General features: G+C 40.0%; 3 protein-coding genes and 15 non-coding genes across 20 annotated transcripts in view; 5 read left to right on the top strand and 13 right to left on the bottom strand.

Annotated features, from left to right (window-relative positions):
* LOC100537530 (uncharacterized) overlaps positions 1-26,270 on the top strand; it is an 858,077-nt gene that overhangs the window by 688,528 nt on the left and 143,279 nt on the right. The gene's annotated exons all lie outside the window — the stretch shown is intronic.
* LOC137491106 (uncharacterized) overlaps positions 1-26,270 on the bottom strand; it is a 1,257,671-nt gene that overhangs the window by 91,804 nt on the left and 1,139,597 nt on the right. The gene's annotated exons all lie outside the window — the stretch shown is intronic.
* Positions 1,784-26,101, bottom strand: LOC100536900 (uncharacterized). 2 transcript variants are annotated; one of them, XM_073948749.1, is made up of 4 exons: positions 26,062-26,101; positions 25,600-25,744; positions 19,067-19,796; positions 1,784-3,558 (listed from the first exon to the last, which is right to left on the bottom strand). In XM_073948749.1, the coding sequence occupies exons 2-4, from the start codon at positions 25,682-25,684 to the stop codon at positions 3,510-3,512; spliced, it is 864 nt and encodes a 287-aa protein (XP_073804850.1). In that variant the 5' UTR covers positions 25,685-25,744; positions 26,062-26,101; the 3' UTR covers positions 1,784-3,509. The 2 variants fall into 2 exon arrangements, with proteins under 2 accessions (XP_073804850.1, XP_003198538.1); XM_003198490.7 differs by lacking the exon at positions 1,784-3,558 and having other exon boundaries at positions 17,071-19,796.
* trnar-acg (transfer RNA arginine (anticodon ACG)) lies at positions 4,316-4,388 on the bottom strand. The gene has a single exon. It is a non-coding gene; the product is annotated as a tRNA-Arg (tRNA).
* Positions 4,684-4,755, top strand: trnae-cuc (transfer RNA glutamic acid (anticodon CUC)). The gene has a single exon. It is a non-coding gene; the product is annotated as a tRNA-Glu (tRNA).
* Positions 4,841-4,927, bottom strand: trnay-gua (transfer RNA tyrosine (anticodon GUA)). The gene is given in 2 exon segments: positions 4,841-4,876; positions 4,891-4,927. It is a non-coding gene; the product is annotated as a tRNA-Tyr (tRNA).
* On the bottom strand, positions 5,016-5,087 carry trnae-uuc (transfer RNA glutamic acid (anticodon UUC)). Its single transcript has one exon. It is a non-coding gene; the product is annotated as a tRNA-Glu (tRNA).
* trnar-acg (transfer RNA arginine (anticodon ACG)) lies at positions 6,547-6,619 on the bottom strand. Its single transcript has one exon. It is a non-coding gene; the product is annotated as a tRNA-Arg (tRNA).
* trnae-cuc (transfer RNA glutamic acid (anticodon CUC)) lies at positions 6,915-6,986 on the top strand. The gene has a single exon. It is a non-coding gene; the product is annotated as a tRNA-Glu (tRNA).
* Positions 7,072-7,158, bottom strand: trnay-gua (transfer RNA tyrosine (anticodon GUA)). The gene is given in 2 exon segments: positions 7,072-7,107; positions 7,122-7,158. It is a non-coding gene; the product is annotated as a tRNA-Tyr (tRNA).
* On the bottom strand, positions 7,247-7,318 carry trnae-uuc (transfer RNA glutamic acid (anticodon UUC)). Its single transcript has one exon. It is a non-coding gene; the product is annotated as a tRNA-Glu (tRNA).
* trnar-acg (transfer RNA arginine (anticodon ACG)) lies at positions 8,778-8,850 on the bottom strand. The gene has a single exon. It is a non-coding gene; the product is annotated as a tRNA-Arg (tRNA).
* trnae-cuc (transfer RNA glutamic acid (anticodon CUC)) lies at positions 9,146-9,217 on the top strand. Its single transcript has one exon. It is a non-coding gene; the product is annotated as a tRNA-Glu (tRNA).
* On the bottom strand, positions 9,303-9,389 carry trnay-gua (transfer RNA tyrosine (anticodon GUA)). The gene is given in 2 exon segments: positions 9,303-9,338; positions 9,353-9,389. It is a non-coding gene; the product is annotated as a tRNA-Tyr (tRNA).
* trnae-uuc (transfer RNA glutamic acid (anticodon UUC)) lies at positions 9,478-9,549 on the bottom strand. Its single transcript has one exon. It is a non-coding gene; the product is annotated as a tRNA-Glu (tRNA).
* Positions 11,376-11,447, top strand: trnae-cuc (transfer RNA glutamic acid (anticodon CUC)). The gene has a single exon. It is a non-coding gene; the product is annotated as a tRNA-Glu (tRNA).
* trnay-gua (transfer RNA tyrosine (anticodon GUA)) lies at positions 11,531-11,619 on the bottom strand. The gene is given in 2 exon segments: positions 11,531-11,568; positions 11,583-11,619. It is a non-coding gene; the product is annotated as a tRNA-Tyr (tRNA).
* trnae-uuc (transfer RNA glutamic acid (anticodon UUC)) lies at positions 11,708-11,779 on the bottom strand. The gene has a single exon. It is a non-coding gene; the product is annotated as a tRNA-Glu (tRNA).

The raw sequence follows: 26,270 nt of genomic DNA on the forward strand, positions 1-26,270 counted from the left end.
TGCGTTAACGCGTTAATTTTGGTAGCGCTAATTTTAAGTATTTGTTTTTATTTTTATCTTTTCCTTTAATGGTTTTTAATTGTGTTAGTTTTAATACAAGAGGTCTTTTGAATGTTGGAAAATTTGACAAGGTAAAGGAACTGTGCAAAAAACAAAACTTAATTTGTTTACAAGAGACTAATTGGAATAATGGCGTGATGGAAGATTTTAAAAGGTGATGGAGGGGGAAAATATTTTATAACAATGGTGATGGAAGGATGGGAAGAGGGGTCGCTATTTTAGTCAAAGAAGATATAAAGAATGATGTAGAAGAAATATACAATGATAAAGAGGGAAAATGCCTTGCTATTAGAATGAGAGAAAATAATACGACATTATGTAACATTCATGCTCCAGAAGCAGAAAAAGAAAAGAAGGATTTTTTTAACAGAATAAATGATCTAATGATTTTATGGGGAGAAACTATTTTAATTGGAGATTTTAACACGGTTTTTAATAGAACTGATTTAGCGGATGGCATGGTTTTTAGGAATGACACTGGGAGAAAAGAGTTGCAGAAACTAATGGCAGAGCACAAAGTAGTGGACATATGGAGAGTAAGGAATGAAGGAAAAAGAGAATATTCAAGAAGACATTTAGTAGCTGGTAACTTAAAGCAAAGTAGGATTGATTTTATTTTATGCAAGGAAAAACTGGGTGATTTTATAGAGTGTTTATTTTAAAGAAACAGCGCTAAGCGACCACAAGTTTTTATTAATGAAGATTGATTTTAATGAAACCGAAAGAGGAAAAGGGATATGGATTTTAAATACAGAAATTTTAAAAGGAGAACCTTATAGAAAGGCAATAGTGGACTTGATAAATACTGAAATACAAAATGAGATGTATCATGAAGATAAAAGAAGATGGTGGGATAACACAAAATATGAAATTAAAAAGTATACGATTAAAATGAGTAAATCAATACAAAAAGCAAAAGCACATGAAGAAGTAGAGGTTAGAAAGGAATTAAAGGACAGTTTAAATCAAGAAAAAGTAAATATAGAGTGAATACTGCACTGTAAAAAATTGCTGTTAAAAAACGGTCAGATTCTACGGTAAAATAATGTTTTTTCACTAAAACAGTAATATTCTGTTAAAAACAGTGCTTTCTGGGTAACATTTTTGTTTTCGAGAAAGTAACCAACTGCAGAAAACTGTGAGCTAACAGAGTTCAGATTCGATGTTTTGAAGTCTGTGTTTGAAATCACGCTTTGTGTCCTTGTTTACTATTTCATACACTAGTTAACTAATATAGTTCACCTGACAGTTTTAATGAACACTAATGAGTGAATTCAGACACTGATGAACACCTGCTGTTAATAATTACAATTACTGAAGAAAATAAACAAGAAACACAAACAGTGACTTGAGTTACAGCATTAAATAAAATAAAATAAAACAGCTTCAGTCTCAGCAGAGGATCATTAAACAACTCCACAAACAACAGCAGACACACACTTATTACTGACTGATTTGACTTCCATAATATTCTCATTGAGATCCAACAGAAATTAAGGTGTTTTTTGTGTCACCATAATGGAGTGAGGGGCTGGTTTAGTTGGGCTCTTCACCCTTGAACTCATTTAAGAAGACTTTCCATCTGCTTGAATACAGAGTTTACAAAACGCTTGTACTATAGCAATAAAGTTGGGAAGTCAATAAATAGAGAAATCTATTTGTATGAAATTAGTTCTGATAAATGTTTTGGTATAAATCTGGAAGAAGGGCCACATTCAATAGATTTTATGCTTAGTTGCAGGTATTAACTTAATTAATGAGAAGTGGAAACAGAAAAGATATCTCCGTAATTACTTAACAGTTAAGAAATAACATACAAAAACAGTTCAGTTATGACAAATACACACTCAGACCTCATGAATCTGACCTTGTATCTCAACAATGGTAACATCTCAAATGTTTCATGCTGCAATGCATGCTGGGAGTGGCACTGTACAAATATCCCAGTATGCATTGCGGTATAAATAAATGTTGTATAATGGTCTAACAGTTTTCTTTATTTGTGTTTTATTCTGCTGTTGTTTATGTTTAGACTTTCAGTTGCCTGTTTGTGAGTTAAACTGTTAATTTTGTTAAATTTTGTTAAATTTGTTTTCACCATTATTGAGGTTCATATGCTGATTATTGATGTCTCTTTGAGTGCGATTTACACCATAGAGCAGTGTTATTGTCCAAGATATTCTTAAAAACTTCCAGAAATCATTGCCATATAAATACATATAATGTAAAACAATAGATTTAACATTGAATAGGAGCAGTAAGTTTTATTATACTAAATGAGAACAGACTCTGCCATTTAATAGCAACACGAACATCACCAGATCTTATTTAGGTTTTTGGCTGGCTTGCCATAACAAAGGAGCTTTTTAAACAAAGTTCTTAACAATTGCAGCAGCCAAGATATATAAATGATAAAAATGACAGGGCTAAGAGCCCAACTAAAGCAAACTCTGTTCTCCATGATGGTGACGTAAAACTTTCACTTTTTCTCAAGAAGAACTTTAGTAGATGTTATACAAAAATACATGTATTAAGTAATAAGTGAATCTGGTGATGATGTTTGTAGAGTTGTTTAATCATCCGCTGATCATTTAAATGATTTAATCATTTGTTGTTCTTCAGGTTATTTCATTATAAAGCTGTGACTAATGTTTTGTATGTTCTGTTCTTGTTTTTTCCCCTTCACTATTTCTTCATTTATTCATTGTTAATCTTCAATTATCATTTAATTAGTCAGTTAATTAATGAATTTACTTCAGCTTTGCTACATGTTTCTTGAACACTCAGTAGTGTGGACACTTCAATAAAAACTGAAGTATATGCTCTGGGGTTTAAAGGGTTAAAGGTGTGAGAGGTAAAAACACAGTGTAAAAATGTATTTTAACAGTAATATACTGTTAATTTACACAACGGAAGTAGACTGTAAAAAAACAGTATATTGCTGGCAACCACAGCTGCCAGTAGATTACTGTTAAATCAAGGAAAAAACAGTATTTTACTGTAAAACCTGAAGCTAATTTCTTCTGTCTGTCACCGTTGTGGAGGAGAGTAGAGCCAGTGTATGAGTTAAAGATGAACAATGAACTGCTGATGTTATTCTGCATGTTTCTCTATTTAAAGATAGCGGCTGTTTAGTTGCTGATGCAGTCAGAATCTCTCTGGTGATTCCAGATTTACATGTATGTGTGCTGTTGTGAAAAATAAGACATTAGAGTTAAACCGAACTTTTCTAATTAACTAAAATAAGTTATCATTATAAGTATGCTTCTAAGCATATATAGCACATTACCTCATAAACTCATTCAGCAGTTGACCAATTTGAGGCAGTTGCTTTCAGTGAGCAAAATGAGTTCACTTGAGTATTGTGTAAATCAATGTAGTCCATTTATTTTTACAGCAACATACTGTAAAATAACAGTACATTGCTGGCAACTGCAGCTGGCAGTATTTTACTGTTTTTTAACGGGACAATTTTTAACAGTGTAGTATTCAACGTTACTGTAATGGTTATTCATTTAAACCAACTTGTTATAAAAATACTTAGTTTGCAATTGTTGTCCGAATTAATCTGCAACGAAATCTGTTATTACAGTACAAATCTTGAATGATATAAGGGCTCTGATTGGCCATAGCGTTCATTGTAACTCGGAACATGATTGGCTGCCGTAACAAAGAATAGGGTGAATCTTGGTTCCAGCTCGGGACGTGATTGGCCAGCATGACCAAGAATTAAAAAAAATCTTGGTTCCAACTCGGAACGTGATTGGCCGGTGTAACCAAGAATAACCACAACTTACAGGTGACTGTATGCACCACTGGCCCAGTCTGCACTGTGTGGCATATTTGCCGACATATAACAGAGACTGAAACATTGCTCACACTTGTCTGAGGTGGTCATTTTGACTGTAATCTTGTTTTAGGTTGGCACTTTGTTTTTGAATATTGTATGCTTTTCGAATGCGTATCTGTGCTGCAGTAGAACGCCTTAGCCTCACAGCAAACATTTTGGTTTACAAGCTGTCACTGCTGTCTTCCCAGGAGAGTGGCTGTACTGGTTTCTTCTGGAAGTCCTGAGGGATGTACGGGACCAAGACATGAGAGCAATTGGGGCAGCCTTTGAACCCAGGAGAGCACCCCACAGGCTCTGTGCTGGCGGCCCCAGAAACTCAATTCACTCCAGAGTAGAACCGAACAACTCCGGCAGGGGCAAACCGCGACCCCACTGCACTGAGAGCAACGCAAAAAAAATTCTGAACGAGCCAGCCAGGAGTCGAACCTAGAATCTTCTGATCCGTAGTCAGACGCGTTATCCATTGCGCCACTGGCCCAGTCCGCATCAGCAGTGCTCATTAGCGTGGTCCTTGGAAAGAGGACACGGCTCGGTGAACATGGAGTTCCTAAAACGCATGCTGTGCTTTGTTGTCATGGCAAGTTGTGGTGTCGATAGGATGCTCTTACACCGAGCATGTGACAGTCCCTCCCAAGAAGAACTGTGATCCAGGCTCTGAGACTTTCTCTTCTCCGGGAGGAGGTTGCAAACGTTAGTTATTTTTGTCAGAGCAGCTGCAGCACACCTGGGTGGAGGCCCACAGCTAGACTTGAGGCCAACCTTTACGCAGACCTTCCCTGGTGGTCTAGTGGTTAGGATTCGGCGCTCTCACCGCCGCGGCCCGGGTTCGATTCCCGGTCAGGGAACTTCCTTTTCACCTCCATGCTGAACTTTGAGGAGTGGTTAACTCACTTGGCGAAGGCAAGAAAGCGGCTCTGAGCGCAAAAGATGTCCTTCGAGCCGGAGTCGAACCAGCGACCTAAGGATTGCCATCATCCCAACTACAGTCCTCCGCTCTACCAACTGAGCTATCGAAGGCTTACGGGGCAGTTCCACAACCACATCCTATAAGGTAGCTGCAGACCGACCGCTGGCCAAAAAGGACAGAAGCAGAAGCACTCAAGCCTTCCCATACCGGGAGTCGAACCCGAGCCGCCTGGGTGAAAACCAGGAATCCTAACCGCTAGACCATATGGGAACTGCCACACTTGAAACCCAGTCTTGGCACAAACTCCAGTTCATTCTGATCGCTGGCACGTCCCTGCTCCGCTTGCACAAGTGCCACTCATACACTTACGCACTCTCTCATACACAGTTTCTTGGTTTCCGTAAACCGAGAATCTTCTGATCCGTAGTCATAAGCGCTAACCTTTGTGCCACCGTCACTCTGTTCAGCACCTTGTTAGCACTTTGCTTAAAGCAAGGACAAGGCTCTGTCAACCCGGAGTTCCTTCACCACACATTCTGCTTTGTTTTTATGGCAAGAGGTTGTGTGGATGGGATGCTCTTACAGGATTCCTGACAGTCCCTCCATAGAAGACCTGAGATCCAGGGTCGGAGACTCTCTCCTCTCCAAGAGTAGGTTAAAAGCAATGGTTTCTTTTGTGTCTGTGTGTCAGAGCCCTTAGGTGTTGCTGCAGCTCAGAGACCTACAAGTGGAGGAGATTACACTGCAAGTCGGCTGGATGACCTCTAAGTGGTAGGCACTTATACCGCACGTAGGCTGGGTTTGCGATTGATGTAGCTGTAGTAGACATTCATAAAAATAAAAAAAATATATAAACTGCTTACTCTGAGGTTGTGTTTAGGGTTGGGGTAGGAGTAAAATTGAATAAAACACAGCAGGTTACCGTGTGGTTGGGCCTAGGGCTGGGGTAGGTGTGATTTTAATAAACTGCGATAGGTTGTATTCTGTGCCATGTACGAGACATTGAATCAATGAAACCCACATGGAGGTTTGTTACTGTGAGGTTGGGTTAAGAGTTGGGGTAGGTTGGGAGGTTGATAAAACACAGCAGGAAACTGTGAGGTTGGTTTAAGGATTGGGGTAGGTTTGACATTCAAACATAACTGGTTGGACGCAGTGTCTTGTACCAGACATTAAATGAATGAAAACTCCAGGAGGTTTTTACAGCCCACTTGGGGCTGACCAGGTCGTTTGGAGCAGGCTCCGATTTCTATTTATACCTTTCTCTGTCAGGTAACTTCCTTTTCAGTAGTATGAGCGTCTGCACTGTGTGGCATATTTGCCGACGTATAACAGAGACTGAAACATTGCTCACACTTGTCTGAGGTGGTCATTTTGACTGCAATCTTGCTTTAGGTTGGCACTTTGTTTTTGAATATTGTATGCTTTTCGAATGCGTATCTGTGCTGCAGTAGAACGCCTTAGCCTCACAGCAAACATTTTGGTTTACAAGCTGTCACTGCTGTCTTCCCAGGAGAGTGGCTGTACTGGTTTCTTCTGGAAGTCCTGAGGGATGTACGGGACCAAGACATGAGAGCAATTGGGGCAGCCTTTGAACCCAGGAGAGCACCCCACAGGCTCTGTGCTGGCGGCCCCAGAAACTCGATTCACTCCAGAGTAGAACCGAACAACTCCGGCAGGGGCAAACCGCGACCCCACTGCACTGAGAGCAACGCAAAAAAATTCTGAACAAGCCAGCCAGGAGTCGAACCTAGAATCTTCTGATCCGTAGTCAGACGCGTTATCCATTGCGCCACTGGCCCAGTCCGCATCAGCAGTGCTCATTAGCGTGGTCCTTGGAAAGAGGACACCGCTCGGTGAACATGGAGTTCCTAAAACGCATGCTGTGCTTTGTTGTCATGGCAAGTTGTGGTGTCGATAGGATGCTCTTACACCGAGCATGTGACAGTCCCTCCCAAGAAGAACTGTGATCCAGCCTCTGAGACTTTCTCTTCTCTGGGAGGAGGTTGCAAACGTTAGTTATTTTTGTCAGAGCAGCTGCAGCACACCTGGGTGGAGGCCCACAGCTAGACTTGAGGCCAACCTTTACGCAGACCTTCCCTGGTGGTCTAGTGGTTAGGATTCGGCGCTCTCACCGCCGCGGCCCGGGTTCGATTCCCGGTCAGGGAACTTCCTTTTCACCTCCATGCTGAACTTTGAGGAGTGGTTAACTCACTTGGCGAAGGCAAGAAAGCGGCTCTGAGCGCAAAAGATGTCCTTCGAGCCGGAGTCGAACCAGCGACCTAAGGATTGCCATCATCCCACCTACAGTCCTCCGCTCTACCAACTGAGCTATCGAAGGCTTACGGGGCAGTTCCACAACCACATCCTATAAGGTAGCTGCAGACCGACCGCTGGCCAAAAAGGACAGAAGCAAAAGCACTCAAGCCTTCCCATACCGGGAGTCGAACCCGAGCCGCCTGGGTGAAAACCAGGAATCCTAACCGCTAGACCATATGGGAACTGCCACACTTGAAACCCAGTCTTGGCACAAACTCCAGTTCATTCTGATCGCTGGCACGTCCCTGCTCCGCTTGCACAAGTGCCACTCATACACTTACGCACTCTCTCATACACAGTTTCTTGGTTTCCGTAAACCGAGAATCTTCTGATCCGTAGTCATAAGCGCTAACCTTTGTGCCACCGTCACTCTGTTCAGCACCTTGTTAGCACTTTGCTTGAAGCAAGGACAAGGCTCTGTCAACCCGGAGTTCCTTCACCACACATTCTGCTTTGTTTTTATGGCAAGAGGTTGTGTGGATGGGATGCTCTTACAGGATTCCTGACAGTCCCTCCATAGAAGACCTGAGATCCAGGGTCGGAGACTCTCTCCTCTCCAAGAGTAGGTTAAAAGCAATGGTTTCTTTTGTGTCTGTGTGTCAGAGCCCTTAGGTGTTGCTGCAGCTCAGAGACCTACAAGTGGAGGAGATTACACTGCAAGTCGGCTGGATGACCTCTAAGTGGTAGGCACTTATACCGCACGTAGGCTGGGTTTGCGATTGATGTAGCTGTAGTAGACATTCATAAAAATAAAAAAAATATATAAACTGCTTACTCTGAGGTTGTGTTTAGGGTTGGGGTAGGAGTAAAATTGAATAAAACACAGCAGGTTACCGTGTGGTTGGGCCTAGGGCTGGGGTAGGTGTGATTTTAATAAACTGCGATAGGTTGTATTCTGTGCCATGTACGAGACATTGAATCAATGAAACCCACATGGAGGTTTGTTACTGTGAGGTTGGGTTAAGAGTTGGGGTAGGTTGGGAGGTTGATAAAACACAGCAGGAAACTGTGAGGTTGGTTTAAGGATTGGGGTAGGTTTGACATTCAAACATAACTGGTTGGACGCAGTGTCTTGTACCAGACATTAAATGAATGAAAACTCCAGGAGGTTTTTACAGCCCACTTGGGGCTGACCAGGTCGTTTGGAGCAGGCTCCGATTTCTATTTATACCTTTCTCAGTCAGGTAACTTCCTTTTCAGTAGTATGAGCGTCTGCACTGTGTGGCATATTTGCCGACGTATAACAGAGACTGAAACATTGCTCACACTTGTCTGAGGTGGTCATTTTGACTGCAATCTTGTTTTAGGTTGGCACTTTGTTTTTGAATATTGTATGCTTTTCGAATGCGTATCTGTGCTGCAGTAGAACGCCTTAGCCTCACAGCAAACATTTTGGTTTACAAGCTGTCACTGCTGTCTTCCCAGGAGAGTGGCTGTACTGGTTTCTTCTGGAAGTCCTGAGGGATGTACGGGACCAAGACATGAGAGCAATTGGGGCAGCCTTTGAACCCAGGAGAGCACCCCACAGGCTCTGTGCTGGCGGCCCCAGAAACTCGATTCACTCCAGAGTAGAACCGAACAACTCCGGCAGGGGCAAACCGCGACCCCACTGCACTGAGAGCAACGCAAAAAAATTCTGAACGAGCCAGCCAGGAGTCGAACCTAGAATCTTCTGATCCGTAGTCAGACGCGTTATCCATTGCGCCACTGGCCCAGTCCGCATCAGCAGTGCTCATTAGCGTGGTCCTTGGAAAGAGGACACGGCTCGGTGAACATGGAGTTCCTAAAACGCATGCTGTGCTTTGTTGTCATGGCAAGTTGTGGTGTCGATAGGATGCTCTTACACCGAGCATGTGACAGTCCCTCCCAAGAAGAACTGTGATCCAGGCTCTGAGACTTTCTCTTCTCCGGGAGGAGGTTGCAAACGTTAGTTATTTTTGTCAGAGCAGCTGCAGCACACCTGGGTGGAGGCCCACAGCTAGACTTGAGGCCAACCTTTACGCAGACCTTCCCTGGTGGTCTAGTGGTTAGGATTCGGCGCTCTCACCGCCGCGGCCCGGGTTCAATTCCCGGTCAGGGAACTTCCTTTTCACCTCCATGCTGAACTTTGAGGAGTGGTTAACTCACTTGGCGAAGGCAAGAAAGCGGCTCTGAGCGCAAAAGATGTCCTTCGAGCCGGAGTCGAACCAGCGACCTAAGGATTGCCATCACCCCACCTACAGTCCTCCGCTCTACCAACTGAGCTATCGAAGGCTTACGGGGCAGTTCCACAACCACATCCTATAAGGTAGCTGCAGACCGACCGCTGGCCAAAAAGGACAGAAGCAAAAGCACTCAAGCCTTCCCATACCGGGAGTCGAACCCGAACCGCCTGGGTGAAAACCAGGAATCCTAACCGCTAGACCATATGGGAACTGCCACACTTGAAACCCAGTCTTGGCACAAACTCCAGTTCATTCTGATCGCTGGCACGTCCCTGCTCCGCTTGCACAAGTGCCACTCATACACTTACGCACTCTCTCATACACAGTTTCTTGGTTTCCGTAAACCGAGAATCTTCTGATCCGTAGTCATAAGCGCTAACCTTTGTGCCACCGTCACTCTGTTCAGCACCTTGTTAGCACTTTGCTTGAAGCAAGGACAAGGCTCTGTCAACCCGGAGTTCCTTCACCACACATTCTGCTTTGTTTTTATGGCAAGAGGTTGTGTGGATGGGATGCTCTTACAGGATTCCTGACAGTCCCTCCATAGAAGACCTGAGATCCAGGGTCGGAGACTCTCTCCTCTCCAAGAGTAGGTTAAAAGCAATGGTTTCTTTTGTGTCTGTGTGTCAGAGCCCTTAGGTGTTGCTGCAGCTCAGAGACCTACAAGTGGAGGAGATTACACTGCAAGTCGGCTGGATGACCTCTAAGTGGTAGGCACTTATACCGCACGTAGGCTGGGTTTGCGATTGATGTAGCTGTAGTAGACATTCATAAAAATAAAAAAAATATATAAACTGCTTACTCTGAGGTTGTGTTTAGGGTTGGGGTAGGAGTAAAATTGAATAAAACACAGCAGGTTACCGTGTGGTTGGGCCTAGGGCTGGGGTAGGTGTGATTTTAATAAACTGCGATAGGTTGTATTCTGTGCCATGTACGAGACATTGAATCAATGAAACCCACATGGAGGTTTGTTACTGTGAGGTTGGGTTAAGAGTTGGGGTAGGTTGGGAGGTTGATAAAACACAGCAGGAAACTGTGAGGTTGGTTTAAGGATTGGGGTAGGTTTGACATTCAAACATAACTGGTTGGACGCAGTGTCTTGTACCAGACATTAAATGAATGAAAACTCCAGGAGGTTTTTACAGCCCACTTGGGGCTGACCAGGTCGTTTGGAGCAGGCTCCGATTTCTATTTATACCTTTCTCAGTCAGGTAACTTCCTTTTCAGTAGTATGAGCGTCTGCACTGTGTGGCATATTTGCCGACGTATAACAGAGACTGAAACATTGCTCACACTTGTCTGAGGTGGTCATTTTGACTGCAATCTTGTTTTAGGTTGGCACTTTGTTTTTGAATATTGTATGCTTTTCGAATGCGTATCTGTGCTGCAGTAGAACGCCTTAGCCTCACAGCAAACATTTTGGTTTACAAGCTGTCACTGCTGTCTTCCCAGGAGAGTGGCTGTACTGGTTTCTTCTGGAAGTCCTGAGGGATGTACGGGACCAAGAAATGAGAGCGGTTGGGGCAGCCTTTGAACCCAGGAGAGCACCCCACAGGCTCTGTGCTGGCGGCCCCAGAAACTCGATTCACTCCAGAGTAGAACCGAACAACTCCGGCAGGGGCAAACCGCGACCGCACTGCACTGAGAGCAACGCAAAAAAATCCTGAATGAGCCAGCCAGGAGTCAAAGCTAGAATCTTCTGATCCGTAGTCAGACGCGTTATCCATTGCGCCACTGGCCCAGTCCGCATCAGCAGTGCTCATTAGCATGGTCCTTGGAAAGAGGACACGGCTCGGTGAACATGGAGTTCCTAAAAAGCATGCTTTGCTTTGTTGTCATGGCAAGTTGTGGTGTCGATAGGATGCTCTTACACCGAGCATGTGACAGTCCCTCCCAAGAAGAACTGTGATCCAGGCTCTGAGACTTTCTCTTCTCCGGGAGGAGGTTGCAAACGTTAGTTATTTTTGTCAGAGCAGCTGCAGCACACCTGGGTGGAGGCCCACAGCTAGACTTGAGGCCAACCTTTACGCACACTTTCCTGCTGGTCTAGTGGTTAGGATTCGGCGCTCTCACCGCCGCGGCCCGGGTTCGATTCCCGGTCAGGGAACTTCCTTTTCACCTCCATGCTGAACTTTGAGGACTGGTTAACTCACTTGGCGAAGGCAAGAAAGCGGCTCTGAGTGCAAAAGATGTCCTTCGAGCCGGAGTCGAACCAGCGACCTAAGGATTGCCATCATCCCACCTACAGTCCTCCGCTCTACCAACTGAGCTATCGAAGCCTTACGGGGCAGCTCCACAACCACATCCTATAAGGTAGCTGCAGACCGACCACTGGCCAAAAAGGACAGAAGCAAAAGCACTCAAGCCTTCCCATACCGGGAGTCGAACCCGAGCCGCCTGGGTGAAAACCAGGAATCCTAACCGCTAGACCATGTGGGAACTGCCACACTTGAAACCCAGTCTTGGCACAAACTCCAGTTCATTCTGATCGCTGGCACGTCCCTGCTCCGCTTGCACAAGTGCCACTCATACACTTACGCACTCTCTCATACACAGTTTCTTGGTTTCCGTAAACCGAGAATCTTCTGATCCGTAGTCATAAGCGCTAACCTTTGTGCCACCGTCACTCTGTTCAGCACCTTGTTAGCACTTTGCTTGAAGCAAGGACAAGGCTCTGTCAACCCGGAGTTCCTTCACCACACATTCTGCTTTGTTTTTATGGCAAGAGGTTGTGTGGATGGGATGCTCTTACAGGATTCCTGACAGTCCCTCCATAGAAGACCTGAGATCCAGGGTCGGAGACTCTCTCCTCTCCAAGAGTAGGTTAAAAGCAATGGTTTCTTTTGTGTCTGTGTGTCAGAGCCCTTAGGTGTTGCTGCAGCTCAGAGACCTACAAGTGGAGGAGATTACACTGCAAGTCGGCTGGATGACCTCTAAGTGGTAGGCACTTATACCGCACGTAGGCTGGGTTTGCGATTGATGTAGCTGTAGTAGACATTCATAAAAATAAAAAAAATATATAAACTGCTTACTCTGAGGTTGTGTTTAGGGTTGGGGTAGGAGTAAAATTGAATAAAACACAGCAGGTTACCGTGTGGTTGGGCCTAGGGCTGGGGTAAATGTGATTTTAATAAACTGCGATAGGTTGTATTCTGTGCCATGTACGAGACATTGAATCAATGAAACCCACATAGAGGTTTGTTACTGTGAGGTTGGGTTAAGAGTTGGGGTAGGTTGGGAGGTTGATAAAACACAGCAGGAAACTGTGAGGTTGGTTTAAGGATTGGGGTAGGTTTGACATTCAAACATAACTGGTTGGACGCAGTGTCTTGTACCAGACATTAAATGAATGAAAACTCCAGGAGGTTTTTACAGCCCACTTGGGGCTGACCAGGTCGTTTGGAGCAGGCTCCGATTTCTATTTATACCTTTCTCAGTCAGGTAACTTCCTTTTCAGTAGTATGAGCGTCTGCACTGTGTGGCATATTTGCCGACGTATAACAGAGACTGAAACATTGCTCACACTTGTCTGAGGTGGTCATTTTGACTGCAATCTTGTTTTAGGTTGGCACTTTGTTTTTGAATATTGTATGCTTTTCGAATGCGTATCTGTGCTGCAGTAGAACGCCTTAGCCTCACAGCAAACATTTTGGTTTACAAGCTGTCACTGCTGTCTTCCCAGGAGAGTGGCTGTACTGGTTTCTTCTGGAAGTCCTGAGGGATGTACGGGACCAAGACATGAGAGCAGTTGGGGCAGACTTTGATCCCAGGGGAGCACCCCACAGGCTCTGTGCTGGCAGCCCCAGAAACTTGATCCACTCCAAAGTAGAACCAAACAACTCTGGCAGGGGCAAACTGCAACTGCAGTGCACTGACTGAGAGCAATGCAATAAATCCTGATCGAGCCAGCCAAAACTCGAATCTAAAATCTTCTGATCAGTCAGACACGTTATCCATTGCGCCACTGGCACACACTGTTCAAGAAGTGCTCATTAGCATGCTGTTTGGAAAGAGGACATGGACCGGTAAACATGGAGTTCCTTCAACGCATGCTGTGCTTTGTTGTCATGGCAAGTTGTGGTGTCGATAGGATGCTTTTACACAGAGCATGTGACAGTCCCTCCATAGAAGAACTGTGAACCAGGCTCTGAGACTTTCTCTTCTCCAGGAGGAGGTTGCAAACGTTAGAGTTATTTTTGTCAGAGCAGCTGCAGCACACCTGGGTGGAGGCCCACAGCTAGGCTAGAGGGCAACCTTTAGCCAGGCCTTCCCTGGTGGTCTTGTGGTTAGGACTTAGTGCTCTTACCGCTGTGGCCTGGGTTCAATTCCTTGTCAGGGAGCTTCCTTTTCACCTCCATGGTAAACTTCGAGCAGTGCTGCCGATGATCTCTTCACGAAAGCAGCTCTGAATGCAAAAGATGTCCTTCGAGCCGCACTGTAAGACGTAATAAGACACACTCTGGCACAGACATCCAGTCTGCACGCTGGAATACACGCTATTATCTCATGGTTGAGACGCAGCTTCAAAAATTTGTTTCAAACCGGAAGTACAAATTTGCTTGAAATAACGCAAAAACAATCAATTTACACTTTTTAGAGAAATATTTGTGTCCAAATAGTGTTTTTAGCAGTGTGGGACACATATATGACTGTCAACAGCTCAAAAAATGTGTTTTGGAGTTTCGTGACCCTTTAAGGTACAAATGGTAGAGAAAATACAAACATGAAAATCTTACTTTGTTTTTCTTTTAACTAAGTATATTTTTATATGTTTTGTTGTTTTGTCTCAAATTATTTTATTTAGGACACAAATGCCTCAAATGCAGCTTTAACATCATTGGAATAAATTATATTTTAACATATTCAAATGGAAAAGTTAACATATTAAAAAGGAATAATTATTTACAAGGTTACTTTTATATCTGCATTTTTATAAACTAAAGCAGTTTTGTCCCAAACCTTTGAAAAATAGTCCATGTTGTCTTTATATTTTTAGATGCTTCATTTATTACTGATTTTACTTTATGCTTTCAAAATATGTAATTATGCATTTGAAGTGATATTGTGCTATTTTGCTACATAGTAGAAGTGAACTAGTTTTGTTTTGTGTTAAAGCCACAATGGCCCTGCATAAAAGGGCTTTACTGGGACCTTATAGGCACATTTTGTGCCTGGACTCAACTTAGTATTAGTGGGACCTAACTTGTTAATTACTAAATGCCCACAGAGCATGCTCATAGGACATACTTCTGACCCAGATAGTATACCTATACTTCGCCCATTGTGGCTATATACACTACACTTTGTGCGGACTTGCTATGGGCCCACAGTGAACGTCTGTTTTGAGTGGGCCAGCCCACAGTTTGGGCTAGCGACATTGTATATGTTTTTGGTATAGACATGTTAGTTTGGAAATTTGTGCATTAAACATTCAAAACTATTGTATAATAGGCTAAGAGAGACAATAGAAAAGCATATCTTAATTAATATATAAATTGGATCCAATTAAAATATTGTAGAAATTATCCTAAAGGATTTTTATGTATTGTACTTTAAAACAATCCTATAGGAATGGTTGCAAAATATGATCAAAATTCTAATTGAATTCCTTCAAAGAAATCTGATAGAACGCTTCTTTTTTGTCTGTATAATCGTACAAGTTATACTGATTTAGATCAGTAGTCCACAACATGTTCATTAACTGAAAACACAGCTGAATGTGCTACAATTAACATATAAACACCCTAGACAGCACAGCACATCACCACTGCTTTTTCTGTGACAGACATAGGTCTCATCTAGGATTTGAACCCAGGATCTCTCGCACCTTAAGTGAGAATCATAGCACGAGACCAACAAGCCCTGAAGAAGAGTCTTGTTGAAGGCATACAAGAGATACTTGATAGAAATTAGTGACATGGCCCAGTGGCCTAATGGATAAGGCACCAGCCTTCAAAGCTGGGGATTGTGGGTTCAAGTCCCACCTGGGTTGTCTTTGATGCAGTTCATTTGAAGTTGGCTGTGCAGCACAATCCAGTGTGACCTTCAAAAAGCTAGGTTCATACCCTTAGGTCAAAAAGACATGACAATGGAAAACTCGTCAGAGAAGCTGTTTTGTCATTAGGTGTACACACCAGATCGTCTGAAAGCAATAGGGATCCTGAAGTGCTGTTTTCTGAGTTACAAGAACTTCTTGAGCCAGACACTTGGGGACGTGCAAATTTGTTATCTTTGTTTGGATTCATCGGATCTCTTTCTGCTGCTAAATTAGACCAAAACAGTCATTATTTCATAAACAAATTGTAATATATTTTACATTTTTTATAAACACGTTTCACTCTCTTCTCTCCCGATGGCGAGTTATAAAGGTAAAGTTTTTTTTATATTCACACATTCGTTCATTTAGAAGTCTCTATATTGTTTACCATGTAATTTTGAATATTCAATCAGAATTAGCATGCAAGTATGACTTAAAAACAACATTAACACTGTTTATTTGACTGTGACCAATGTTGTACTTTGATAGTCATTGGCTGCTAATATGATTTCGCTATTTAGAGTTTGCAAATAACACTGTTATTATATTATACTACCAGAACTTTTAGCAAAGGTGAAACTTTTAATTTCTTTACGACAAAATAATTATGCCAGAAATGTTTCTGGATGAGGTATTTATGTGATTTATACATAATAGGGGTGTTCTGATTGGTCTTAAAGCATCACTAAATTGTGCAGGCATTACAGGTCAAACAATTTGTTACATTTATCAAAATAAACAATAAGGCTCTTAAAGCACTGCGTTGAGAAATGTAGAGTCGTCATATTTCAAATACCTCAAGTGAAACGAAGTCATTTCTTTTATTATTTTATCACTGACAGTGTACTTGTCCTTGTGTAAAATTATTTCAGTTTAAGATCAAGTGTAAAATAAAATGTTGTATAGACAACAATGAGCAAATAGGACAATAGTGTACAATATGTAAATAAAACCCCAAATTTAAATCTTTTCATCATATACTTTAATTAAACATTTCAAAGCTTGGAAGTATTGTTTACAAATGGACAAAAAGTGTCTCTATGGCCTTTAAAGTATGTGGTAGTTGTGCCAGTACTATTAATATTGAGTCAATGTCATGAAAGGAAAAATCGACCATACTTTGTTAATGCAAATTCCTATATGTAGCCTTGTGATGTAAGCAGTTAAACCATTTAAATAGTTTTATTCTTAAAAAGGGCCATTATGAAAATCTGAGTTTTTCTCAAAAGTAATTAACTAGTACTCAGTGTAGTTTTTTAAAAGAGTAATTTGTAAAATATTAGTATTATTTACTAAAACTTATCATCTGTGAGAGAACATCAACAAATAAAATAAAAAAATCACAGGCACATTTAGTGCAGGCTTATTATATTATTAATATATGATCAATTATTATTATAGTTAATAAATGTTTTTTTAATTGTATAAATCGATAGATAGTTCCAATGTAGTATTTTTATTAATTGCTGAGAAGACATTGCAGGTGTTTAATACATTGCGTGTCAGTTTTGGTTTATTATATTCTTAATTATAAATATATTATTAACTAATTATTATATCTTATTAATGTTTTCTTTAATAAATCAATAGATGGTTCCTATGCAATGCTTTAATAGGTTGCTGAGAATACATTTCAGGTGTTCAATACATTGCGTGTCAGTCTTGAAAATAAAAATAGGTGCTGGAAAAAGTGTTTAAAAAACCTTGGTTTTTATTAGGCTGTGTCTGTATGAACTGTATGAAATCCACGAGAGATCCACGATACCTCGCTTCATTTTCATAACCGGTCACTTTCGATTTCACTTTTTTTTATTTGCTTGTTTATTTTACAGGGACAATACACTTGACATTGTTATACAAAGATAACCGATGTTGTGTACATAAGGCATATAGCATAAAGCTAATTGGCAGCCCTCGTCCCTGGTTAGGCTTTACATAAAAAAAAATTAAAATAAATAAATAAAGAAAACCGGCAAGAATAAAACACAATACAGCAAACATGTACAATATTTACAGAGCCATAAACATAAGATGCAAGTCCATATGGATAAAGAGAAATGTAAATGGGACCAACCTGAAAGAATAATGCTTAATGTTCACATTGCTGTAAAGATTTCAACCATTCTTTCAGCTTTACAGAAAAAACTGGGAGTTCTGATTGTAACTTTAAATGAACAGGCATGGCATTCCATAGATGAGAACCTTTTACTGAAAAGGATGACTGACCCACAGCGGTTCTGCATCTGCGGATTCTACAATTCCCACTTACTGCCCCTCTAGTCTTTGCCCCATCACTACTGAATTTATTTATTAACTCACAAACTACTTTAGGAGCAAGACCATGTATACACTTAAACATGTTTTTTAAAAACGAAAACTTTAAAAAACTATCAAAACTTAACAAATTATATTTTTTAAGAATTTGACAATGGTGCCATCTTATTGGTTTCTGATCCATTACTTTAAAGTTTGTTTGTAAAGAGACATTACAGGCTTAACAACTGACTGGGTTGCTTGACCCCAGATTATTGCACAATAAGACATACGTGAAAATATCATAGCATGCACAAACATTTGCGCTGCTTTAAGAGATATATATGGTCTTATCATACGAAAACAGTTTAAATTTGTCTTAATGGCCTTAGACATTTTCTTGATGTGGGCATCAAACTTAAGCCTCGAGTCTATGATGACACCTAGGTATTTAAATTCACTCACTTCCTTAATTTCCTTTTGGTCAATTTGGATTTTAAAAGCATCTAGTGCTCTGTTTTTTGAGGAAAAACACATTGAAACTGTTTTGTTGTAATTTAGAGTTAGACAGTTGTCCTTCAGCCAGTGGGAAATAAAGACCAGTTGGTTAGTTAACACTTCTGCAGCCTTCTGTGAATTTTCTGCTGTTACATAAATAATTGTATCATCAGCATACATTTGACAACCAACCTCCTTGCAACTTTCAGGTAGATCATTTATATACAAACAGAAAAGCAAAGGTCCCAAAATTGAGCCTTGTTGTACACCTAATTTGCATTTTTGAAGTGTTGACTTTACACCGTTAATTTGAACACATTGCTGTCTACAATCCAGATATGATTTAAACCAGTTTAGAGCTGGTTGTTAAACCCCAGTTTAGATTGGGGTTTAGGGCGGCGTGACTGTCCTCTGCCTAGAGCGGCAGTTCAGCTTGATCCGGCCCTGCATGTAACCAATAACTGAGGTAAAAAAAACTCTGGTTATTTATAGTGAGATTGGAATCATCTGATTGGTGAATCATGGGTTAGCTAATGCAGGACCAGCCGTGGACAATCATAAGCATGTGATCCTCTCAAAAGTAGTTTAAAAAATAAACTTCATTTGAATGAACAGCCAAACTACATGAACAAGCTGCCGTTTTGAATATACACGTGTTTCTGTGGACAAGGCCTCATTTTTCAGGACTCTGCTCTTCATTGTGAAGCTTCATGTGAGCGCTGAGACTTCTTTTATGGGTAAAGCCCTTTCCACACTCACTGCATCTAAAACGATTCTCTCTTGAGTGGGTCTTCATGTGTCGCCTAATGTAGTCTTTGCGTGTGAGTTTAATTCCACACTGATCACATGTGAACACTATGGTTCCAGTGTGACCATTCATGTGGTTCATGAGGCTAGATTTGGTTGTGAAGCTCTTTCCACACTGAGCACATGCAAACAGCTTCTCTCCGGTGTGAGTTCTCATGTGGTGTTTGAGTGTGCTTTTATATGTGAAACTTTTACCACACTCTGTGCATGTGTAAGGTTTCTCTCCAGTGTGAACTTTCATGTGCACTGCAAGGTTTCCTGCATGATAGAAGCCTTTTCCACACTGTTGGCATGTGTATAGCCTCTCTCCAGTGTGAGTTCTCATGTGCACTGTAAAGTTTCCTGCATGACGGAAGCTTTTTCCACACTGTTGGCATGTGTACGGCCTCTCTCCAGTGTGAATTCTCATGTGGGTTTTAAAGTTTTCTTTTTGACAAAAACTCTTTCCACACTGTTCACAGGTGTAAGGCTTCTCCCCAGTGTGTATTCTCATGTGCATTGTCAAGTTTGTTGTATTACAGAAGCTTTTTCCACACTGTTTGCAGGTGTAAGGCTTCTCCCCAGTGTGAATTCTCATGTGCATTGTTAAACTTGATGTTTTATAGAAGCTTTTCCCACACTGTTTGCAGGTGCAAGTTTTCTCCCCTTTGTGAACTCTCATGTGAACATCAAGCTTTGGCTTTTGACTGAAACTCTTTCTACTCTGTTTACTGCTGAAATTAAACTTAGATTTGGATTTCCGAGGTCTTCTGCATGATGAAGTCATTTTAGTCAGTGTGGGTTTTTCATCAGTCGTTATGTCTTGGTGTTTCTCTTCCATTTCATTCCATTGATGTGTCTCTTCTTTCAGGACCATCAGATCTTAAAAAACAACAAAAAAGTGAACTTTAGTATGAAGCCACAAAGCGATAAGCATGAAATGGATGTTTCACCCACAAATAAAAATGACCTTACCATTTACTCTCCGTCATGTGGTTTTAAACATTTCCTTTCTTTTAAAACACAAAGAAAGCCTGCATATCTTCTTTTGTGTTCAACAGAATCAAGGGATAACTCATTAAGGGAGAGTAAATGATAAGGCTATTTTCATTTTTGCGTGACTCAGCAACTATCCCTTTAAAGGGTTTCTATTATGAACCTTTTTATACAATATGTAAAATAAGTCTTTGGTGTTCCCAGAATGTGTCTGAGGTTTCGGCTCAAAATCAGATCATGTACCTTGCAGAATATTTCATTTTGGGGGTCAGAGGAAAACCAAGCTGTTTTTGTGCCTGTGGCTTTAAATGCAAATGATCAAATGCACTCGCTCTAGATTACTCCTGTTGTGTTCCCTTATGTGTATCTTCCACTGGATTTAAACATTTATAACTTTCTTAGAAGACCCGATTGACACAAATCCTGCATGTTCATAGCAAGTGCGGATAATTCAGCTTATATTAGTGAGTTTGCATTATTGTAAATAACTTATGCAAATGTTTCCCAGTACTGGTTTGCAACTGGACAGGTATCCACTGTTTAAAACATATGCTTGATAAGTTGGTGGTTCATTCCACTGTGGTGACCCCTGATGAATAAAGGGACTAAGCCGAAGGAAAATGAATGAATGAACTTGTGCAAATGCTTAATGCCACGTTTGCTGTAAACTGGAGTGATGAGATGGCGAGATGACATCCCAGGTGAAAAAAATAATAATTAAATGCAATTAAAATACACTTAAATACCCGCAAATACATTTTTAGTACATTGTTATTTTTTGTGTTAAATAAAAGTTTGATGGTTTTACACTATAAATATACTAAATAAGTATGTTTATACTTCAGTAGGACTTTAGTCACTTGACAAAAGTATTTTAAATACCAGTAATACTTAAATAAATTTTTAGTGTACTACAATAAAGTACACTACAGAAAAAAAAAGTTTTATTAGTGTGTTTTTCAAAAGTGTGCTTTAAATGCTTTAAACATTAGTTGATTTTTAGTACACTGTTTACATACTAATCCTAAGTTTAAAATAAGTTAATATATAAAAAATCTATTAGTAATGTATTGTAGTACATTTTCCCAAAACTTGTTCTTAAGAACACTTAATGTGAATGCACTATTATCACTAACACGTAAATTGATTTTGAGTGTGGTAATCTTACCAAAACATTATTGTCTTGAAGTATGTGTGTGTTGTAGGTCAAGGAATGAACAGGAAAGCCAAGAATGGGCATGCAGAAGGGATGACATGTTTGTGTATATCCAGTGTAGTCAATAATATGATAATCTAAGGAAACATGTTTTACATTGCATATAATGCTGAGTTCAGACTGCATGATTTTCAAAATATTCGTGTTACGGATGTTTTTCACACTACATGACTATCTGAGTTAATGTTTTGGCACTGGTTTGTCTACACTGCAAGATGGATCAGCGACAGGGAGTTTCACACTGCATGACTTTACAAAAGCACAATCACAGACAACTTTGTCCAAACTATGTCTCACAGCCAAAAATACATATATCTTTTGTTATTAACTACATGATGAGAAAGAAGCCTTTAATGGGGTAGAAAATGTATATATTTGTTAACCTGGCATGGTTTCCGCTACATTTATTCTTCCATAGTGGGGCACCACAACAAAATTCATCCCGCCACGGCTACATTACAGTTTCTCTTTCAAAACATTTTATTTTTTTTTAATAGCCGGTAATAATCGCACCAAAACATATTCAAACACGAGTGAATTATAACAGCGCCAACTTCTCTGTAATCGTAGTAGTGCTGTGTATTATTTGTTTACCCCGTTAAGAATAAGTGCTGACAGACTGACTGACAGGTGTATGATGTGTAAGGCCAGTTAACACGATCTATAGCCGTTTCACTTCACTTCAGGACGCATTAATATCGCTCTGTAGGTCTATTAGAGACATTCATAAATATACAAGCAAAGAGATCTGCATGCTGTAGGCTATTACATAAATGCGATCTCGACTTCTAATACTGGGGTCACGACATTTGTCATTGAAATAACACCACAGGTAGTTGGTAGATCTGTCTAAAAAGGCCTGCCGCTACAGCTGGAAAAAATCCTAGAGGAAACACTGCCTGGGTTTTGAAGGGAACTAGCAATTTCTCTTCAACTTTTTCCTTTTTCGGCCCAGTTGAGCCAAAGGAAAATTAATGAATGAACTTATGCAAATGCTTAATGCCACGTTTGCTGTAAACTGGAGTAATGAGGACATAGCAAGATGACATACTTTGCAACTTGTTTTCATTCACTTGTACTTTTGTCTTTTTATTCTTGCCTTTGTGCATGAGGCTTAGCTGAAGACCTACATGATGACATTTTATATACCTGACAAGATGCAGAAATGCCATCAAAAAAGGTTACCTGCTGTTTGTCTAATCAGGGACAGTCAGGGGCGGACTGGGACAAAAATTCAGCCCTGGCACTGTAGCCACACCAGCCCACATGACCACACCGACACAGCCCCACTGACAGACATGCACATTCACTACTTATATTGGTGTACAGATAGTGAAATAATATTAGCAGTACCATATATGTAATAGATATTTAAACATTTAATGTATGTGACTGGAAGAAAAACAACCCGTTTATAACAAATTCATACATACAGTAAAACTAAATTAAAATAATTTAAAGTCTGTGTGCTGTCTGTGTACCATTTGTCTGCTATTTATGATAGGAGTAACCTGTGAATGTGTATCACACACACACACACACACCTTTAAACACAAATGGTCATGCAGCACTACATTCAGCATATGTTTATTCACAAATAACTATACTTGTCATTCTCTGAAGTGTTGTTCTTTATTGCCACGGTCCATAGACTATGTTGGCTTCTCCTTGTTTCTATGTTGACAGTAAACACATTGTCTGATTCTACATCTTCTCATCCATTTTAACTCTGTAACTCTGCAATTTTAATATGTCTGTATGGCTGTCTGAGATTATACTTGTTCCTCACTCTTGCCTGACTCTTATTGTGTCCATGCTTCTTGCTGGTCTCTGCAATCACTTTGTCATCATTATTTGAATCACTGCTTTTGCTAGGCTTGACTCATTCTAGTTTTTAATAAATATGTGCTTATGAAACAATTACAGGTGACCTAAAGAATAAATATTAACAATTATGGCCTATTCTACAGTTAAGTTCAAATGTAACTATGTAGACTTAACTACAATTTTTTTGTCATGTGTTCACCTCTACTGTAAAGTTAACTACAAACCTAAAGTACAGTGTGTAATGTTTTTTTTTTCTACCTCTACCACACTTCTCCCTGTCTCTGCTAGGCCTACCGTAGCATCCTTTCTCACAGCACTGGTATTGGCAACACCCTAGTTAATAAACACAGTATAGGATGTAAAGATTGCAGCAAAATGTTTTCTTACTGACTGCTCTGAACATTTGAATACCAGGGTTTCTGCAGGTTTATTCAAATCAAATTTAAAACATTTCAAGACCCTTTTAAGACCATTATAAATACAATTTTAGACTTATACAGGGCTAAACACAAAGGATTTTTTCTAATGGTCTGGTAACTTTAGTAAATAGTTTTTGTATTAATTGAAGATAATGTAAAGGGATGTGTTGCTTTATTTTTCCTTCCATGATTAGGGAATTTAATTTGGAGAATTTGCTGAAAATAATGTAACAGCTGTTATAAACTGAATCTCTTTGCAATAAAAAAAAAATGATTTGGCCAGATTGGGTAGCTTAACTTGGATAGAGGGAAATTAAGAACAGTTTAAAATGATTTAAGACATACAACACAATATTTCAGTGAACTTTTTAAGGCCTAATATATATATATTTTTTTAATTTAAGACTTTTTAAGACCCTGCGGAAACCCTGTATACAAATTAATACAATTAAGTAATAACAGTAGCACCGAAATGAATAGAATATAAAGCAGAACTGAAAAAAGCAGCAATATTTGTGTGTACCAGCAGATTTGTACATTTTTAATCCTTCATGATATATAGTTATTTGTGAAATCATGCTGAAGTGTTGCTAGTGCTGCATCTCCATTTGTGTGTGTGTGTGTGTGTGTGTGTGTGTGTGTGTCTGTGTGTGATACACATTCACAGGCTCCTATCATAGGGTTAATTTATTTTTAAATAGAGCCACAGTGTTAAAATGGCTCACATGAGCTTCTATTTTGAAGTGTTTCTAGCAACCAGGGATCTCATACCCCTTGTTGATTGTACATGGAAGTGTTTTAGGATCTTTATTTGTATTATTATTTTTTCTGATTCCTTAATTTGTTTATTTTAATTTGTTGTAGACCACACCAACCCACAAGGATACCCAAAGTGATTGCTAGCACTTGCATACTCAGTACTTGTTGGAAACTTTGTGGAAAGAATAAAGAGTCAAAATAATTCTGGATAGATTTAATCTCATTTTCCCTGACAATGAGATGATTATGTACTGTAACCTATGCATGTATTTAATGTATTAGTTTAAAGTCTAGCTATGTATTCAGAGTTCACAACAAATGCATACAGTACTGTGGCTATAGCTTTAGGTTCTTTTGCATGTTAGAATATATTCCTAGTAGCATACAGCAGTCTGTATACCAGAAATCACGTTATCTGCTGATAATGACCTATTAAAATGTGGGGGAGTTCTACACTAAGCTGACAACTGTTAAACACAATGTAGTCACTGTGTTTAATGCACTGTCACAAACTGTCAGAAGTAGCGTGAATGGCGAGACATTTACTTGGTATGTTTTAGTATAATGACTTAGACGTACATTTTCTGTTTTCTTACCTCCTCTACCGCGCTACTGTCCTCCGATGCAGCAGCCGAATGTTCGAGAATATTTTAGTAATATGCATTTGGCAGCGTCTGATTTTAGAGCCCTTTTGCGCTCTTTCTCTGAGCTTTTCGGCACCGCCTTTTCTTTTTACGGCACATCTCTGACAATTAGCTTGTGTGGCACTTATTGTTTGTTTTACATTCTTGCTAGATTTTGATTACGGCCGCGTAACCTCAGATTGGGTCGGCCCCTCTCGAAACCAGCCGGCCGTCGCCGATTGGACCAAATGCGCAACATTTATTATTATTATTATTGTTCTAATTATTATTATTATTGTTATTATATCATCATAATATCACATCTTGTAAGAGATAAAAGCTTGTAAAAGCATGTAAAAACAATACATATTAAAAAAAAAAAAAAAAAAACCTGACCGGCCCACATTTAAAAAATGGTCCGGCCCTTCTGGCATTTGCCAGAATTGCCAGATGGCCAGTCCGCCCCTGCTGTAGGTCAAACATCGTCAGCTCAGTTGAACTTTTTTTAATTTACTGTTTTTGTTTATTGTATATAGCGCCAGCGCTCAAGGACGCTTACCAACAGCAGGAGAAAAAGAAAAGCAATAAAGCTCTTTCTGATTCTGATAACCTTAAGAAGGTAGAGAAAATGGGAGACTAATAATACATAAAAAGAATGACAAAACCAATAAGAAAAGTGACAAAAGAAACTCATTCCTGTTTTTCAATCAGTGTTTATGTGCATTTAGGAGAACTAGGCAGCACACTCAGGGCTGCAAGATGGATTTAATTTAGTATTCTTATTATTAAAATATATCTGAATGAGGATCAAATGACTGCGTTGGTATTTAAGAATGAAAACCAACCTGTTTGTTCCTGCAGATCTTCCTGATTGACTGTGAATGTCTCTTCAATCTTCATATCTTCACTCTCCTCTTTAATAAACGCCATCTTTATAACAGTGTAGAGATCAGTCGCTTCAGCAGGAGTTTTTCTCTGTGACACTTTATCCTGTTTAAAATGAACAAAACAATGAACAGAAACAAAATAACTTCTTTTCAACACTTGCTTCAATGTTTTTTATGGGAGTAATTAACAAAAATAAATCAGGTAAAATGTTTCTTTAAAACACTTATTACACACATTCCTGTTACTTTATTCAAACAATAGCCATCAGTTACTCAGAATAAAATAGTACTACGTTGTATAAAGGGTTAAAATAATATTTCCAAAAGCAGGAATATAATTTAGCACCATATAAAAAACTTAAAACTTTAGAACTTTAACTTTAAATTGGTTTATATCTGTGTAAACGTTTTCAAACAAACCTTTGACCAGTTGAATCACAGCGGTGAAGCGGCGCTGCCTGATGACGTCATGCGCCACGCCAAAATAAAAGTCTTTTTTTAAAGCTTTTTTGACACTTTCCTATTGATACATTACTCCCATGGTTTTCACTTTACACTATATCTGCTCTCTCTCTCACACAAACCTTTAATCCAAACATTTTCTTAACTTTTTTAATCCACTTTATGAT

This window comes from Danio rerio, chromosome 4 (assembly GCF_049306965.1).
Source record: "Danio rerio strain Tuebingen ecotype United States chromosome 4, GRCz12tu, whole genome shotgun sequence".
In the NCBI taxonomy this organism is placed as follows: Eukaryota; Metazoa; Chordata; class Actinopteri; order Cypriniformes; family Danionidae; genus Danio; species Danio rerio.

What these genes read in the sequence shown, in the direction of transcription:
- LOC100536900 (XM_003198490.7), bottom strand. Translation starts at nt 25,684, where the DNA reads ATGGCGTTTATTAAAGAGGAGAGTGAAGATATGAAGATTGAAGAGACA. An exon ending in AGATCTGCAGGAACAAACAG is followed by an intron (nt 19,797 to 25,599) that starts GTTGGTTTTCAT and finishes TTGTTTTTTAAG; the next exon opens with ATCTGATGGTCCTGAAAGAA.